At 34.1% G+C, this 20,028-nt stretch overlaps 3 protein-coding genes across 3 annotated transcripts; all 3 read right to left on the bottom strand.

Moving 5' to 3' along the window:
• Positions 1–1,579: 1,579 nt before the first annotated feature.
• On the bottom strand, positions 1,580–3,319 carry LOC145092649 (aquaporin SIP1-1-like). The gene is made up of 3 exons (XM_079030614.1): positions 2,903–3,319; positions 2,307–2,579; positions 1,580–1,995 (listed from the first exon to the last, which is right to left on the bottom strand). Exons 1-3 carry the CDS (start codon positions 3,191–3,193, stop codon positions 1,831–1,833), a joined length of 729 nt encoding a protein of 242 aa, XP_078886740.1. The 5' UTR covers positions 3,194–3,319; the 3' UTR covers positions 1,580–1,830.
• Positions 3,320–3,811: 492 nt separating this feature from the next.
• LOC145069503 (casparian strip membrane protein 1-like) lies at positions 3,812–4,991 on the bottom strand. The gene is made up of 3 exons (XM_079016443.1): positions 4,616–4,991; positions 4,384–4,507; positions 3,812–4,226 (listed from the first exon to the last, which is right to left on the bottom strand). The coding sequence occupies exons 1-3, from the start codon at positions 4,918–4,920 to the stop codon at positions 4,011–4,013; spliced, it is 645 nt and encodes a 214-aa protein (XP_078872569.1). The 5' UTR covers positions 4,921–4,991; the 3' UTR covers positions 3,812–4,010.
• Positions 4,992–13,046: 8,055 nt separating this feature from the next.
• LOC145092659 (Pollen Ole e 1 allergen and extensin family protein) lies at positions 13,047–14,301 on the bottom strand. Its single transcript, XM_079030626.1, has 2 exons — positions 14,108–14,301; positions 13,047–13,559 (listed from the first exon to the last, which is right to left on the bottom strand). Exons 1-2 carry the CDS (start codon positions 14,235–14,237, stop codon positions 13,189–13,191), a joined length of 501 nt encoding a protein of 166 aa, XP_078886752.1. The 5' UTR covers positions 14,238–14,301; the 3' UTR covers positions 13,047–13,188.
• Positions 14,302–20,028: the final 5,727 nt, after the last annotated feature.

A 20,028-nucleotide genomic window follows, 5' to 3' on the forward strand; every position in this document is an offset into this window, starting at 1 on the left:
TAGCCGATCAAAGGGTTATGGTGAATGCAAACAACAAGGTCGATGATATATATTAGGTACAAAAAAAAAAGGAAAGTGACCAAATGAGAACAAACTCAACAGTTGGTTACCCTCGTGAGTCACTTCCCTTTACTCATTTACAGAAAATCCCACGTCCTCTCCTGCTCATATTAATGATTTTATGAGATTCATTTTTGTTTCTCTTCAAAACATAACCCACGAAAGAACATTATTCATACATGTACAACTTTGTAATGCACTTGGATATTTATTAGAGGAATCTTGATTGAGCAGATGCATTTCATAACTACATTTACATTTCTAATCAAATGATTTATCGTATCATGGATTCTGAACAAGTCTACAAACGAGTATAATCACAAGTGTTATGATTTTTTTAGTTTACTTGGGTTTAAGATCGAATTCATGGGATAAGATACAACATCAATATGTACAAGATAATACAGCTTTTGTAGACACATCACCATAATATACCTTGAGGTAAGCATTTATGATAATAAATATACCTCTCATACACAGTCATATCCTTTTGCAGAGAGTTGTTGACAGTTAACCACAGTAGGCATATCATAAACCATGTTTTGACGAAGCTACCTCTCCGAAACGCTCTTCATGTACGTTATGGCCTAAGAAGGTTGTAGTCTTTGATACTTTTGCAGTTTTAATTTCATTTAACTTTTTGGAGAAAATGACACAGGATGGTAATCAATTGTTGAGTTTGTTCTCATTTGGTCCTTTTTTTATGTACCCAATATACCAACGAACTTGTTGTTTGTGTTCACCATAACTCTTTCGACCAGTTATCACATGTCAAAAGGGTTATGGTGGACACAAATAATAAGTTCAATGATATATTGGGTACAAAAAAAAAGGAACCAAATGAAAACAAACTTCAGAATTAATTAATTCGAGAGTTATTTTCCCATTACATAAAGAACATATTAGTAAAGAAAGTTATATAACTAAATACTTTCCCATTAAATTTGTTATCTACATAAATCTTAAAATATTTATGATTTTAAATGTTTGGTTATTGAGTTGGGTTGACAATAGTATTTAAGTTCTAGCGTAATTTCAAAAATATTAGATAAGTTCTTACAATTGTTCTCCACAAGTTCATATTATAGAAAAATCTATAAGGGGACTTTTACACAATCATTTACAAATCAATCATTCATCATATTATGATCATGATATTATGTATATTGTTCTTCATCAACTTCAAACATCCTTTTAACATGTTTCTATTTTCTATTATTCCTCACCAATATTTTTTAATATGTGATTTCACTATTATTCATATTTTATTTGTTTAATATCATACATAATGTATCCCAACTCACAACAAAATTGTACGCAAAAAAAATACTGTAGTCTATATAAGAAAACTCTAAAAATAATGTGTGTACATGAACACACCTTATGTCCATGTCATGTAAACTCTCTCTTGAAATTTATCCTCATTAATTGTTTTTCTACCCCCACAAATGTAACATCATTTTGTTAAATATTTTCTAATGCCATTTGTCCAAACAATACCTTATCTACACAAACTAAATCAAGAAGAAAAAGAAACAAGTCTACATTCACTTTTTAAAGATGTGTTCAAGTCAATGACTTACATGTCTAATTCCTTAATTCGTTTCTTGAACTTCTTAATGGCATCTACCAATTTAATACAAAGCATAGTACGCTAAAATAAAGGTTATCATCAAATCCAAATATCCCCATTAAAAATGAAGTCTAATTCTTGAACATCAATTAGCTACCAATAAGAAAACATATTAGGAACAAATCTTGAACTCGGTTTCAAGCCTTTTTCGATTTTGTCTTCACCTTCGTCTTCGATTGATGTGGAAAGAACAATCGGAAAACCCAACCAGCAAATATCGCACCTACAAATGGACAAATCCAATAAACATAAAAATGTTCCCATGTATCATGTCGCTTATTCACATATGCCCACCCAAACGCCTGCACAAAAAATTAAGTTTCACAATTATCAGGTAGACACAGTTTCATCTTAAATCAAGGACTTGACATATCTCACACAGAAAACAAGGATCAAGGACTTGGCATATCTGACTCAGAAAACAAGGATCAAGGACTTGACATATCTGACACAGAAAATCAAGGATCAAGGACTTTATATCTTACAATACAAGGACTTGACATAGGAAAATCAAGGATTTGACAAATCTGACACAAAAAATCAAGAATTTGACAAATGTGACACATAAAATCAAGGACTTCACACATAAAATACGGGTTTATAGAAAACTTACATTGGCGGGATTCATTGAAGGACCAGTGTACTTGGCACCGGCAACGACCATAGTGACGATTGATGTGGAAAGCAGAAAATTCTTTATGAGTGGACTTTTGGGACCTTTGAGAATGATACATAGGACCAAAATACTTGTAAAGAAAGTCAACACCCCCTCAGCAATGGCACCCGTGTGCATGTCAACTTTCAGAGAAGGTCCACCGAGCTTGTGTTTGTGCTCCAATGGCATTACTTCAACAATCGCCATAGCACCACCAACAGCACCTAAAGCCTGATTCATCACATATGTATTCTAGATTCATGCTAGATTCTGAATCTTGACTTGGAAAGTCAAAGATCGTTTCTTTTATGTATTTTGACCAAAAGTCAACCTGATTTCTATAACAAATCTGATTATTGAGCTTTAATCGCAATTAGTCAGTTCAGAATCAACTAATTGACTTAAAAAAAAAAACGATTAATTCGTAATGAATATGATCAGAACGCCTAAACGGATCAATTTTGGGCATAACTGTACGTATATGATTTTGATTTAAGAATTGAAACCCTATTTTCGTTAAACAATAATTACACGAATTAAGTTAACGGAAGTACCTGAGCAGGAAATCGGACGGCGGCGGAGATGAGAGAATCGCGGCCGAGACCGGCAGCATAGAAGGTGGCAGTACCGGTGGGATTGAAGCTAGCTCCACCTAACGCATCGCCAATAACACCGAAGATGAGCAAGAGAATGAATACGAGGGAGATTGTGATCAAAAGAGACGCCATCCCTTGGATCCCGATGGCAGCGGCGATGACGGAAGTAGTAGCACCAAGGGTGGAAGCACAGAAAACCCACATGAAAGTCAACACCCCATCACCAATCGCCGCCTTCACTACCCCCATATCTACCCGATCTATGAATAAGTTCTCCACTCACTGCAAGATTAGTGAATTCCCACTGGAGAGATGAAGTAGATAGTATCAGAGTAGAAGAGTATTGGAATCAGAGAAGACTTTTTAATTAGGTAAAACCTGTGATGGCGTAAACGCCGTGTACGTTTTTAATTTTTAATTTTATTTATTTATTTATTTATTTTTATTTTTTTGTGATCTTAAATACAAGGCCCCACTCCCACCTATTAATTTCCACCATCATCGAATCAGAAGAAAGCAATTATAAATTTTTGAATATTATTGTTATTTAAATATCTTTTTCGATATTTATTTTTCAGTTTTTATTATTTTGAATAATTCAATGTCTAATACATACCTAACATTCAATCAAAATATCGAATTAGACGGAGACATCAAGGTGAGATAGTTATCATAATAATTAGATAATAGATAATTAAAATAACGAATGATATCATAAGCGGTTTTTAATGTGATTATACATATACTGCAACTATTTTTTATATTTAGTCTATTCCAATACCATTTTTATAGCCTAAAGAGTTGGATAATGACAAAAAAATTATGTTAGACATTATAAAAAACAATTATAATAAACAAAATACCAAATTTAATAAACCAAATATAAAACTTGCCAATTTCATTATCAATCGAACAAAGTCAAAAGTCACAAACACTAATGTACAATGGAACACATGTGCAATGACACAATTACCCCTGTACCAAACCCCACCCACAGTACCAAAACATGAAAAGAACACAATTACAATTTATCTGTGAAAGTGTTGACGCGATTTCCATTTTGTAATTAGTTCCTCCGGAGAGCAGCGGCGGATAGCACTATCAATGCCACCAAAATCGCCGTCGCTAGAAAGGAACCCACCACTGCCCCACTAACACGTGGACAGAACTCATTGAATTGCTGACAAAGCGCCGGCCAATTGGTGTTGGGGTTTCCGTTGTGTGCCAAGTACACGATGGCGGCAGCCGCCGATGCAGCCGCCATAGTCAAAGCTAATGCTAGCTGAAGAACAAATCATATTTTATGTACTATTTAATCACATTATTACATTATATCAATTTCAAAAACCAATTATTGTTATAAATTATTCATGTTGAATGAACAAACCAATTAAAAAGGCTGGTTAATTTATTTTCATTAGATAAAAAATTGGACATACCGTGTCGAAAAGAAGGAGCAACATCCTAGCTCCTACGATATGTGGGCGAATGATACAAACGATCGATAAAGGCAAGGAAAGGAGTAGGTATACACAAGTTATCACATTTCCTACCAAGAAAAACCTGTATAAACGTTCACATTACAAATTATAAATATGTTAGAAGTCAGATATATACCATGGTCTTTGTAAAATAATGTTTTATGGGTGTATCAAGAAATGTATAACATACGTAAATGTGGGAAAATCATCATAGCTAGCTTGGAACTGAAAAAACCGAGTGAAAAACTGGAGGTTTTGGCTCGTGGTGCCCATAACCGCAGCTGCAGCTAAAGTAGCAGTAATCGCACATATCCTTAAAATTAGATCAATAATGCCAACACCTCTTTTCCACCCTCCAACCGGTGGTTGTTGGCCAAGTCTCACGGTGGTTGCCGCCACAATAGGTGGTGCACCCTTCACGGACTTGGAGGAGGTAACCTCCCTCACTGGAATTGCAATATCACCACTTTCTTTGCTTGAACGACTTGAATCCATTTTGAGGGTTTTTAACAAAATAAGAAGTGAGTTGAGTAATGTTGTTTGCGAAAGGCTTCTATGAAGATAAACATGCATGCACGTACATATATATCGCAAAATGTATTTGGTGGGTTAGTTTTGGTTGATATAAGAATGATATTATGTGAAGTGCTTGTACTTTTTAGGGGAGTTGTTGCTATAGCCAACTAGCTCCACTTCAGCTAGAATTAAAGTGTCTAAAATCACAAGTTTTAGCATAAATGTAATAGTATATATCATTTTTTGATACGAGAGCATCCAGCATCGGGAATTCGGGATGCTAGTATCAGTTGGTTACTAAAGCAACGATGACTATTTGTCCGATATAATAGGTGTTCACTTAGAAGTTAGAATTAATATAATAATCTTTTTTTAAGTTAATATTATAAAAAGCAGTATATATTTAGATTTTTTTAAGCCTAAAACTCCTTTATTATTAATTAAATAAAACTTTCAAATATATATATATATATATATATATATATATATATATATATATATATATATATATATATATATATATATAGGTTATTTTAACAGGTTTACCAGTTAAATGATCACTTTTTCCAAAAAAAACATAACTTTTTTGCTCAAAAAAGCCATACATTTTTAAATTTAAAAAAAAAAAAAAAAAAAAAAAAAAAAAAAAAAACCTTGCATAAGTGATTGACAAACTTTTTTTTTTTGTTGGGATTCATAATTCTTATGTTATTGTTTATGGTTTTATTTATGATGTTTTTGATGAAAGAAAATAAATGTTTACTTCATATATTATTTGGCTTGTTAATTTGGAAGTCCAAGGTTATAAGTCTACTAACTTGGATAAACTTATATCACACATGGTTTGATCTATGTTAATTTCGAGACATGCATTTGCTATATTGGATGGAATCATATTACAAATGATTTGGCACCCGTTAATTTGAAGACATAAGTTTCTTCAAAAAAAAAAAAATTGGTATTGTAATTTTTCTAGAAAAAAATTCGTTTTATGTAGTGTTTATATATATATCCCTTTCATTCATATGCACAAACAAACAACTAATCTATTGGTTATTTATTGAGAAATTAAGTCTCGGTATTATATATATATATATATATATATATATATATATATATATATATATATATATATATATATATATATATATATATATATATATATATATATATATATATATATATATACACACACACGCATCTCTTCACTTAAGGTGCTGATTTATTGAAATAAAGGTTTCTAGATCAATTCTTTCTCCTTATGAATCCTATGTTTAAATTTCTTTTATTTTTTCAGCCATTCTATTCTTTTATTTGCTCAGCTATTATATCCTATAACGTCAAACACATGTAAACTCAATTATTTTCATCTATTATATTAAACTTGTTATCCCCATGCTTCATTTGATATATACTTTAAGTCTCACATCGATTCAAGTATCAAAAAATACTTCAACTTCATGTTTAAATAAAAAGATTTGAAGTTAGCTAAGGATTCGATTAATGTTTGGGCTTAAAATGAAAACCAAATCGGAAAACCCAAGTACAAACTAAAAACCAAAACATCGAACTGATGGGTTTGGGTTCGGTTCAGTTTTAAAAGTTTCAAAACCGAGGCTGTTGATTTTGGGTTCGGTTTTAGGTCAAACTGACCCAACCCACCCCATTCTCAGTCCTTATGGTGATACCCCAGAAAAAAAAAATTAGGATACCCCTTTGCTTTGGGTCTGGCTCTGCCACTAGTTAGAAGAGCGATAATCCCCTTTGATTATTAAAGCAATCTAAGATATCATGTCAAATGAATCGTTGCTTTTCATCCGCAACAATCTTTAAGCATCCTACAAATGCATTTTGATATGCATCTTGCCATAAAAATAATAATTAGACATCATAGCCTTCATTTTATTCCAAAAAAACTTCAAATTTAATGTTGATAACCAAGGATAACACCATAAACTACAATGGAAACAAAACATACAAATTATGAGCAAGAACAAAAAGTTTGGCCAAATGAAAAAGTTTGCCTAATATAAACGGGTTTTTTTTCCGAAAAAAGTTAGTTTTTTCGGAAAAAAAAAAGATCGTCAATTACCGGTAAACATACTAAAAAGGCTCGAATGAAAAAGAAAAAAAAAAACTGAACATCCTTATGAAATATATCTTCATATTAAACATTTATGTGAAATATATCTTCATATTAAACATTTATACATAAAGGCATCATTAAAATTTGAGATTAGTGGACAAAATCAAAGAAATTTGTATTCTTAAGATTCAATTAAATTTTGTGTCCTAATGGATTGGTTATTCTTTAGCTAAATGTAAAAAATTTAAAATCTATTTTTTATTTATTTACAGAAAAAACAAAAATATCATCTCTAACTACCTTTTATTTTAATTATGATTCATCAAATTAAAATATATCATTATTGTCCCTCCCGTATCTCATACATCTAACATAAAACAACACCTATATTTATATACACACTCATACATACCTATAAGTACATGCATACACAAACAATTCCATGCTCATGTCGACATCGACATCCACACCACCTCTTCTTTACATATATACGCACACATACCCATCCATACACCAACCTGCCCCATACATACATGACCACCCCTACACCCTATCCTGCCCTCATTGACCCAGAGAGCTTACACCGCACATGCATCGCCTTCGTACTCCTACCCTAACCCACACTCATATACACATGCCTACGCAACAAGCCTACACCAACGCAAATTTCTACCCACCTCACCCATACACCTACACCTACACACGCGTCCGTGCCCATTCCAAAATATCACGTAGGTTTGAGTGAGTAAGAGTTTAATTAATAAAAGTTTTATATTTATTATTAAAAATATAGCAAGTTATAGTAAAAACCCATAAAATTAAGGGTATTTTGGTTATATTATATAATTTACTTTCCAATTATTTTGACAAGGGAGATGATATAATTCCACAGCAATTTTTTATTAATCCACTGGAAAATTGATGAATAGACAATTATATCCCTCAACCCACTTTCATCTCCATAAGATGTAGATTTGTGTATTTAATGGCGATTTTATTCGGTCTGTACATGGTATGCAAATGAACATGTTATTTTGCAGCTAAAATCAACTGTCATATTATTCTACTTGCATTGCTTTTATCAATTTTGAATTACTTTGATCCGTAATTTCTAAGTATTGGCATCAAATTTAATTTTTCATAGGAATTCTCTGAGTTTTCATAGGATTCAAAATGTGAACATGAGGTGTTGCATTACCACCCACACAAAGAACCCATATGATTACATGCCTAATAAGTATTATTGTTTAGCCAAAGAACACATGATTAACACACAAACACACATACACACATACACATAAATCACTATTAAACACACCCACACATAAGACCATCCACTATAAAGACGACGACAAACAAGGGAACCACGAGGACCATCATCAAACACAAACCGTTGTCGGTGTACTGGTGATGACCACGAACGGAGAGAGAGGGAGAAAATGAAGGATGGGAAAGAGAGGCACCGGTCATGGTCCTCCATTCTCTTAACCACGAACCACCACAACCACGATCCACGACGAGGCACCGAGATGGTGTTCACAATCGTGGTTCGTGGCCAGCTAGACCACTGAGACCTTCGTATTGGGCATACCGGACGATCTAATGGTGTACACATATACACCTAAAATCATATGCATTTTGATCTATGAGGAGTTCAAGAAAAAAAACAGTAAAATTGTTGGTGTTGGTTACTAAATCGAAACAAGAAACCAAAAGCATCGGTGGTGGTCTTCCGCTAAAAACGAAACATGAATTCAAATAAGTTTCCAACAATTTTGGTCATACATGAAAATAATATGATTATGAAATCCAAGAGTCCAATTTTTAATGCGTCTTTGAATCCTTACATGGCCAATATTTTGTTTTTACACCAAATTCAACTGATTACTTATGCTCGTCTCTGTCTATATTTCGTTTCAGTTATATTACATTGTTATATTCAAACATGAGTAGTTCATTCTCACTGTAACACCCAAAGTCTTGAAAGCCCAAAAAGTAAAGGAAACCCTAGATTTAAGGGGGACTCGGCGAGTCCAAGGAGGAACTCGGCGAGTCCGAGCGGGATCTAAGTCGAGGAGTAAGTGACCGACTCGGCGAGTCGGCCAAGGTGACTCGGCGAGTCTGGTCTGTGCGAGGAAAATCCTAAATCCGGGGCTTGGAGCCTATTTAATCGCCTCATTCTTCTTCCTAGGGCTCCTTTACTGTCTCTCACACCCAGAACGCCGCACCCTAAGCCTCTATTGTGTTCATTCAAGATTTTAGCCATTTTGAGTGGTTTTAAGGAAGAAGAAGAAGTGGGAATCTTTGAAGCATCAAGGAGTGGCCTTGGATCCGAAGTTTGGGGAACATTTCTGAGCATTTGAAGGTATTAAGTCGTTCCTCTCCTTTAGATCTTCTTTGGTTATGAGTTTTGGGGCTTTTAAGCCATGTCTAAGTTTAATCTCGAGCTTGAGGTCCAGATCTGAGGTTGCTACCTCAGATCCATGCTTGTTTTGGTTTAGAATCCCATAAAGTATCAGCCATTGAGTGGATTTTTGGAGCCTTTGGTCTCAAACCCTAGTTCATGGTGTATTTTGCTTAGATCTCCATCTTCACACGTAAAGTTTGCAACTTTTCGTGGGGGATAGGCTTGGTAAGAGTAGATCTACGATTTGGAGTCCCTGCATGACTCGAAAGTCCCCTACATGTTGTGGAACCGAATGGACTCGGCGAGTCCTTTGAGTGGACTCGACGAGTGGCTTGAAGGTGAGGAGGAACTCGACGAGTGTGATGAACAGCTCGTCGAGTCAGATGAAGATGGGCATGAACTTGGCGAGTTGGATGAACAACTCGGCGAGTTGGATGAAGATTGCCTTGTGCTCAGCGAGTCTGTTCTTAGACTCGGCGAGTCAGGTCGCGTAGTCCCAAAACCTTCGAGTTAAGACTCGAGTCAACGAGTCGAGCAAGGACTCAGTGAGTTGGTCAGGACAGGATTCAGGAATCTGTAGACTCGGCGAGTCAGGGGCTAACTCGGCGAGTCAAGTCGCGATTGGAAGGACTTGAGCATAAGAACTCGGCGAGTCAGTAAGTGGACTCGGCGAGTAGGGTTGACCTGGAAGGTTGACTTTAACCAGGACTTTGACTTTGGCAGGGGTTGACTTGGTTGACCTTTGAAGGTCAGTTGGACTAAGTAATGTGTTGGCATTGGTAGCTCGGGGAGCTAGTGGAGCAGCAGTTCGGAGTCAGTGGTCGGGTAGCGGTCAAAGGGATTAGCAGCAACAGTTCAGCAGTATCAGGTGAGTTTCCCTTTGTATGAATGGGTCTACGGCCACAATGCCGGCCCATGTAGTTATGAGTAGAAGACCCGGGGGTTAGCCCTAGGCACAGTATGCTAGTATGATATTCGGACGAGGTCCGATGATAGAGGGCGGGTGCCCAAGGAGTGGTTTATGTGATAGTTTATACTTGTTGTCTGTGTGATACTTGTATGTGCCTGGTAGGGAGGTGAGTGGGGGCGAGGTCTCGTATCTCACCAATAGCAGAGTGTGGATGGTGTTCCACATCTCAGTAGCAGCAGTACAGGGGCGAGGCCCAAGTTAGGAAAGGAGGGAGGACGGGCGGGCCCCGTATCTCACTATCAGCAGGAGTATGGACGAGGTTCCATGACTCATCAGTAGCAGGACACGGGCGGGGCCCGGGGATAGGCGAGGCCTTAGAGCAAGAGTTGTTAGTATATGTTTAGCTTATGTGTTGTTATGTGATATATGGATTTGCTACTATATGTTAGTGGGCGGGGCCCTGTGACAGGTGAGGCCTAAGTGAAACAGATCTGTATCCGAGTGGGGCTCGAAGCCAGGCGGGGCCTAGAGCGGCGGGGCCGTTGTAGCGGGCGAGGCCCGAAGTAGGGGACGAGGTCCCGGATAGCGGGCGTGGCCCAGTATATGCAGTATGTGGTTATGCATGGTATGTGGTAAGGTGGGGAACTCACTAAGCTTCGTGCTTACGGTTTTCAGTTTTGTTTTCAGGTACTTCCGGTAGCGGAGGGAGGAGCTCGGGGTGATCGCATGGCACACACCATAGATTAGTCAGCCTGGGAATGTTTACTCTGATAATGAACATGTGTTTTGAAAACTTATACTCAATTTATGTTTTGGAATGATGGCTTTGTTTTAAAGTAAGGCTTTATTAAAAGAAATTTTTGGGTCGTATTTTTGGGTCGTTACACTCAATAGTTCACTTACTGTTTGAATCGATGAAGACGCAAAAGTTGAAGAAATTTCAGAGGAAATTATTGAATCGTTTTGAGTCGGAGATCCAACAAGAAATTATAGCTTTTTTGGAAACTAATTATTTTCTCTCTTCAATATTATAATAAAAGCAAAAATGGGTTGATGGGTAAAATGGGTAAATTATTTTTTCAGAAGCAAAATGTATGCAGTCTACGGACCACGTCTGCAGACCTCTGCAGTAGAAGAGTTGGACCAAATGTCTACAATCTGAAATAAGAAGATTTTTTTTTTTTCACACCTACAGGCTGCTAGAATAAACTAAAATCTAATTAAACCATTTTTTTAAACTTAAAAGAGTTTTTTAATAATTTTATGACTTTATTATAGATAATTAACAAATGTAGATCTACTTTTATGTATTATTATATAAAAAGTGAAAATAAAATGGTATGAATTAACGTATATATTTGATAAAACCAAACAAACGTTGGTCGCAAAGATATACATAAACATTATAATTAAGGATAAAATAATTTAACATGTAAAATGAATGGAAATAAACTTTGATTTTAAATGAAATTTTCAACATTTTCATTTTACCTTTTCAATTAAATAAATTAAAAACTGGTCATAAATATTTATCCAATAAATGAATGATATTGCATTAAATAATGTTTTATAAAATTTGATACAAAAAGTATAAGACAATATTACAAATTTTCTTTTATATCTATATAAACAGCTCTAACGATCATTATTGTAATTAAATCTTTATTTATAAATTTGTCACAAAAGTTATGATGGTATTGTCAAAAAAATTTTCTTTAAGTATTATAACTTTTTTTCCAAATTGTTTGTCATAGATAAAGTTGGAATAAATCTAAGTTAAGAAAAAAAAAACAAAAAACACTATGATATATGTGCTTTTTAGGCCAGAAGATGCCTGAATAGGTTTAAAGACTTTGGTCTATATTTATGCCAACTTAAAGAAGCCTAATGGTCTGCACAGCGCAGACAAAAAAGAGTAAGAAAATCTGCAGACAAAAAACAAACACCACGTTCTAATTTGTGTTGATCTTTTAAATTTTAATCCAAAAACCCTTTGTATAACACCAAATTCGACTAAACTTAAAGACATCAAAAGAGTATCCCTCGTCATACCAAAAATAAAATTTGCGGTACATATGTGGTCGCGTATCTTACTAATTATGCCATAGTTCGTTGCAACCATTTGTATTCAATGAACCGAAAGTTATTTTGTTCACTAACTTCGTGGACTACAAGTCGTTGATCCATCGTGATTCATGAATAATACCAAGTTGTATATATTGCCATCTATACCTTAACAATATCTTACTTCAATGAGATAAAATGTTTAAGTTGATCTCATTTTATGTATTCACGATTATTATGATCAAGAGTCTATCAATCATTTTGCGTGAATTACAATGATATACAGTTTTGATAGAATCAAGAACAAATCACGGGATGCCAATAACAACAGGGATGAACGGGAACATATAATAGCTAAGCGGTGCCAACCTCCATAACATTCTATTGGCAAAGGCAGATCGACCCGATGTTTCCTCCAACTGCATCATTTTGAGCCCCACATTTGTTACAAATTTCGTGAATTACAATTAATGATACATGAGAATATATATAAATTTTTCATGTTCTAACACGAATCCTGACAAAAAATGATACGACCACAGAAAAATTGTTAGTTTAATAACGGTAATTAACCTCACAACATTAATAAATATATAACAAACAAGAGACGTGGAGATATAGCATTTGGATACCAAATATAAATCCAAAAAACAAAGATATTAAACATATTATACATCTTAAACATCTATATAAGTAACTTAACATATATAAGTCACTTCACACACGACATAAACTTAGATAACAAGTTATTAAACACAAGAACATAAAGTCAAGAAACAATCACGGGATGCCAATGATAGGCATGAAGGGAATATAATAGCTCGACGGGGCCAACCCCCATTCTCGTGGCAAAGGTAGATCAACGGTCTTGGATGCATCATTCGGGGTCCCACATTTCCCTTCATGGTTTTGTGATAAAGGGCATGATGTATAGAAGCTCAATGGTTGAGATGTAGTGTAGGAGTCAGTTTCATCGACCTTCATGATGTTAGTGACCATGGTCTTTCTTGAGACGTAGAGTTGTTTAGGTCCACCCAAGATCTTGGCTTGACAATTGTTTGAGGGTAGTTGGGTCTCAAAGGCACCATGATCATTGGTTGTAACCATGACCACGTTTTCCATTTGGTTGCACTTCACTAGTATCTTGATGCCTATATGAGCAAGTGAAAAGAAGAAAAAGATGAGATGGTGACTAGTGAGAAGTGTTGTTCTTTATTGGCTTGTACTTTATACATCAAAACTTGTCTTCCATGCATGTTGACTTGTACTTTGAAGTTTGAACCAACACTAACCAAAAGGAAAATTATTCATATTCTAAAATGTTATTGATTAAATTCATCATAAAACAAGATGGTTATAGAAGACGAGATGTGACATAAGATATGAACTATAAAATCTGTCGTATTCTATTATTCCATATAGTACACCATTTGTGTTACATGTCGAGATCGAATAATTTAATTAACAAAGGAACCACATAATTATTGATTCATAAAATTTCTGTTTCTTTTTTGTCTTTTTCTTAATTATGAGTTTTGTTTTGATTATACGGGTGTTATATACATTAGAAACGAAGATAAATATATAATAATTACCCAAATTTTATTTTAAAAAGTTGAATGTGGCATGTGATTCTAAAACAAAACCATGTACAACTAAAGAACAGTTAAACGAGAATTTTTAAGTTATGAAACCAGACCTGCAAGGTTAGAACTGTCAAGACAGTCGAGACAACTCACTGAGTCTTTCAGAAGATGGCATATCGAGAACTCAACCATGGATAGAGCCAATGCAAACAAGAGCATTTGAGCTTGCATCTTCACAGCCATGTCTAAATCAAAACCCAAGATGTAACAATAAAAAGCCAATGTAGTTTGAGATATAAGTTAATAGATGGATAATGAGGGTGTACAAATATTTATAAGGAAAGGAATATGATCGTAATAAATAAAACAGGGACCCAAAGCCACAAGGGGTGGTTGATTTATAAATGTGAATTCAACCATGAAACCAACAACTTCTTTTAATTCATTATAGGAGTGTCCCAAAAGAACCAAAAAGCAAACCAAAAATTGGAAAAAACCGAAGAATTGAGTTGTTTTGAAAAAAAAGATTGTCTGATTTTTGAGATTTTATAAACCGAAATCTTAGGTTATACGTAGTATTTGATTTTGTTGTAAAGAAAACAAAAAAAAAAAAACCACCAAACCAAAACCAAAAATTATACATTTAATATTAAAATCACTTGGTAACTCGCCTTATAAAAATGAATGGCTACCTATAGGATGCGAGGTCTTAGGTTCTAATCAATAATCAATAATCATAAATAAGGGACATTGACACGTTTAAGATATTGCTATTATTATTTTGTGATTGATTTTTTACATGAGACTTATGGCAGATTGATGTGTTTCGCTTTGATTGTGCTACGGTAATTTGGATTATAATTTTTTTTATATAAAATAGGTTTATTATTTTTAACTGTATGTTAATTTATTAGCTTGTATGATTTTTTTTTTTTTTTTTGTTTTGTTTTGTTTTTTTTCATTTTCAACTTGGTTTTCATAAAGATTGTTTATAAAAAACAGTTATATTTTAAAGGGAAAATGATTTAGAATTGTAATTATCTATTCGCTTTATTCATATTTAAGCAAAAAAAAAAAATTTATATGATTGATCAATATACTTACTAAATATGTTCAAATGTTACAGTTGTGACCGTTTATCTAAGGTTACAACTTACTTTACGTATATGTGATATCTTCGTGGCAAATTAAAAGGAAAAACCGACTTAGAGGAATAATTATCTATTTATTTTGTTTATATTTAAACAACTTTGTTCTGTACACGTTTGTCCATTATAATTGTTAGGAGTGCTCAAATGTTTTAATTTGTAAGTAATTTCCAATTTTGATGAGTAACTTTGTAATATATTTTCTAAAATTTGATGTTACTTTAATTTAAATTTATTTTTAATGTATTTTTATATATTATTACAAATAAATTTGATTTCGTTGAATCTTCTAAAAGAATAAATACCTAAGAATTTGCCATAGGATAAATAACTACGAAATTTGTTACAGAAAAATAGTTTTGAATTTTTCAAGGGAAATACAGTTATAAAATTTACCGTGGAAAAATGACCACATGATTATGGTTACAAAATTTGCCACGGAGAAATGGATAAAGAAATATAGCTATGGAATTTGCTATGAAAATATGGCTACAAGATAACATTTAAAAATTCTTTAATGGCTAAAAACATTTTTAATTAAAAGTAAAACTCTGGAAACCATCAAAAACTTCAAACAAAATAAAACATTTTTTAAAAGTAATACAATGAATAATCACAAGTGATATCATGACACTTATTTATCTAACTAGACTCTATGTTATTCCAAATCTAATTAATGACATATTATATATGTTTGTGTAACTATTTTTTCTTCTCAATCTGCACCATGATGTATGTTTCTCATGCGGGTATATGTTAAAATAATACATTTGGATGAAAAACTTAGTAAGTCATACAATGGTTAGACATCATAAAATCATATATATATATATATATATATATATATATATATATATATATATATATATATATATATATATATATATATATATATATATATAACATCAAATATATTAAATATAACCCTTTGTAAACCATGTGTAGAACACCATTAATATTTATACATCTTTACAAGAATTTTTTTTACATATATAGGAGTATATATTCTTTTCACCTATATATGAGTATATATGAATGCAAGATGATCATAATTTATGCTTTCATACTCATTTTATCTTAAAATTGCTATACTTAAAATACATGAATGCTACATATTGTGATAAATAATACATGATATACGTCGCAACAAAGCACATTGTGGTTATTGAACGTATTCATCTTTATAAACATTTGAAATGAAAGAAAATTGAGTATCAAAATAAGCAAATGGATAAATAATTTTCTTTACTGTTATTAGATAACTCATAATTGATAATAATTGGTTTATTAAAATAAAAAGAAAACTCCTTGTTCATTATAAATATTGTTAAACACTTCTAACAAGTTCGATGATCAATGATATACAGAAGAAAAAAAAAAAAAAAAAGATTATCTAGATGTGAACAAAACAAACAAATAACTACCCTCCTAAGTTATTTCCCATTTTTAATTTTCCATATAGAAGTTACGTATATTCCAAATAAGTTGTAACCTAAGATATTCAGTCACAGTGATAACATTTGAATACTTTTTACAAGTTTGTTTTGTGCGATCCTCCTATCAAAATGTAGAAGAGAGATGTGGATATAATATGTTAAAATTCCAGTCTATGTGGCCCTCTCACCTACAATCACAATGAGTGGTGGCCGACGAACGTGTTGGTTAACTCAACCAGTTTACTTGGCTAGTGCAACTAATAGTGATTCCAACTGTGGGCATTTGTAACTTCCTCATACAAATACTTTTCGGTCTGATTTTTCTTTCATTGTTTACTACTTCCTATGTGGCCCTCTCACCTGCAATCACAATGAGTGGTGGCCAACGAACGTGTTGGTTAACTCAACCAGTTTACTTGGCTAGTGCAACTAATGTTGATTCCAACTGTGGGCATTTGTAACTTCCTCATACAGATTCTTTTCAGTCTGATTTTTCTTTCATTGTTTACTACTTGAAAATGTTTGTAACATCCGGATTCCCAGGTATATTATTTTATTTATTTATTTGTTAGGTTTGCTGAGTAACTTGACGAGTTGGTGCCTCAACTCGTCAAGTAGAGTCGCGATTGGTGACGTAGATTAATGAGCTAACTCGACGAGTCTGTGAGCCGACTCGCCGAGTCAGTGCTGCTGAAGGAAACTCTAAATTCTCGGGCCTGTGGCCTTTTTAAGGACACTTATAGCCTCCATTTCATTTCACCAGTACCCTTGCACCCTTGAGAGAAACCTTAACGCCCATAGTGAGCTAGAGTGGTGAGGATAACTAATCTTGTGTTCATTTTGGCTCATTTCCTTGACGAAGAAGGAAGGTTCATCAAAGATCAAGAAAGGAGGGCCAGTAGATATGTTTCTTCTTCATCTCAAGCTTCAGAAAAAGGTAAAAAGCTTTTACCTTTCTTGTAGGAGGATTAGATCTCATGTTCTAGAGATTTAGGGCTTGCAACACCTTCTTGATGGGGCTTTAGATGCACCAAGCCCCTTTTTGAGTCTAGACTTCATATCTGGACCTTAGGATGTCCAGAGAGTCCAAAAGTTCAAAGCCATAGTTGATCGACCAAGGATTTTGGTGTTTTGAAAGCATTAATGGAGTGGTGATGGAATATAGAGCAATATATGCCATGCATGATCATCAAGATCGAACCTTTACGTGACTTTTGGACATTAGAAGGCTAGATGTAGAGGTTGGAGTTGCATATCTGCCCTCAGGTTCCCTTATGAGAAATCTGATTTCGTCAACTTGCCGAGTCTGTGAGATGACTCACGAGTCGGATCGGGTTTGTCCTAGCGTTCTTGACCCAGTGATAACTCGTCGAGTTGGGGGTCAACTTGACGAGCTGAGTGAAACCCTAGCAAGACCTCTGAGGATACAAGTGGACTCGGTGAGCCACATGAGTGCACTCGGCGAGTCAGGTCAACTTTGACTGTTGACTCGTATCAACTTCTGTTGACTTTAAGGATGGGTCAATTATGAGCATTTGGGACCATGAAGGGGTAAAATAGTCTTTTACCTATCCCAAGGGTTAGAAAGAGAATAAGATAACTTGTGGTGTAAGTGAGTAAGAGTGGGGTATTGATTAGAGATGCTTATCTAATGTGTTAGGCGGAGGCTAGTTTGAGATTTTCGAGTACGTGTCTATTACTTGCTAGCTACGAGGTGAGTCTTCTCACTATACTATACCTAGAGTGGTAATTATGTGTGACCAGAGGGTCGTATGTGCTTGCTTGAGTATGCATCTTTTGTGTTATATGTGCTATATGTTATATTATGTGATACTTAGATCGGACCGGAGGGTCCAACGAGCTATGAGACCGAAGGGTCCTCACTTAGACCGGACCGGAGGGTCCAACGAGCTATGGGACTGAAGGGTCTTACAGAATTATAGCCTCGAGTGGCTGATTATTTGTGCATGGTATTTTGCGGAACTCACTAAGTTTCGTGCTTACCGTGTTATGTTTTATGTGTTTCAGGTACCTTCGAGAATTGCAGGAAGGCACTGACATGATTGTACACGCATGTTCGGGTTTATGTTGAGGATTCTGGGAGTTGACTTTTGTTGTGGATTTATGTTGAGACACTTGTGATTTTATGAAATATAATATATGAGTTTTATGCGTTTTAAAAATGAAAATTTTGTTTGAAAAAAAATTACGTCGTTACAATGTTTTTCGAAGGACATATCATACTTGTAATTTACACATCGAGAAGTCGTCCATTTTTAGCTCCAAAGTAGATACTTAGTATATATTTGAACTCTTCCATACCTTTAAAAATTTCCAAGTCTTTTACATTTCATTAAACTTTTTTCTTATCTTCAACTGGTCATAACTTCCTCAACTGAAGTCTGATTTTCATGAATCCTATATTCATGGAAGTTGGCCATGAGATGTACAGCATATTCTTTATTACTCTTGGTTAAATGCTTCTTGATTTTGAGTAATTAACCTGTGAAGTAGAAACCATTACAAAAAAAATATCTTTGAAAGAGTAAGTACTTCTTAATTGGCTGATACCTAAGGTGAAATTGTAAGAGACTTTTATTTTACATGAGGTGTCATCGAGTAAAAATTAGACACACATTATTTTATGTTTAGACATAATGGAAACAGTTATATGTAAAATAATGGATCTATTCGAAAACTTATGCTCTACAACGATGATGATCGTAACTTTTGCTGCCCAAAGGGGATAGAAACTTCATCAATTCATGACATCATTTTTAAAAGGAGAAATAAATGTAGGAGCTTGGTGGATTAGACAAGAGAATATGTGACAATGGAAGTGATGGTTGGAGTACAAATATGAAAAGGCCTTTTAAAGACTAATCAAATACCTCGAGCTTGGTTTAGCCAAATTAAGGCTTATTTCATTAAAGACAGTTTCGAAAGTTTTCCAAGCAAGGGTCTAGAAATGTGTGAGTTCAATGTTCCATGATAAAGGAGTTTAATATGACATAAACAATATTTTTTTTCTAGGAATTGAGGTATTGCAAAAATATGTTGGTATTTTTATATATCAAAAGAAGCATGCATGTGAGGTTCTATGTTGGTTCAGTATGGAGGAAAGCAACCATGTTAGTAGTCTAATAGTTCAAGGGCAGAAAATTGGTTATGATGAAAGTTGAAAAACAGGGTTTGCTACTCAATTTAAATGAATGATATGTAGTCTAATGTATATCATAGCTACTCGTCATGAATTCATGATTATTTTAAGTCTTATCATTTGCTACATGACAAGTCCAACATAAATACATCTTGTTGTATCTAAGAGATTCTCAAGATATTTAAAAAGGACTATAGATTGTGGAGTATTTTACAATAAGGAAGGGTCTAGCAATTGGGTGAGCTATGCATACAATGTTTATGCTAGTTAGACGGAGGATATCAAGAGCA

Source organism: Lactuca serriola, chromosome 1, assembly GCF_051521515.1.
Source record: "Lactuca serriola cultivar US96UC23 chromosome 1, Lser_US96UC23_V15, whole genome shotgun sequence".
Classification (NCBI taxonomy): Eukaryota; Viridiplantae; Streptophyta; class Magnoliopsida; order Asterales; family Asteraceae; genus Lactuca; species Lactuca serriola.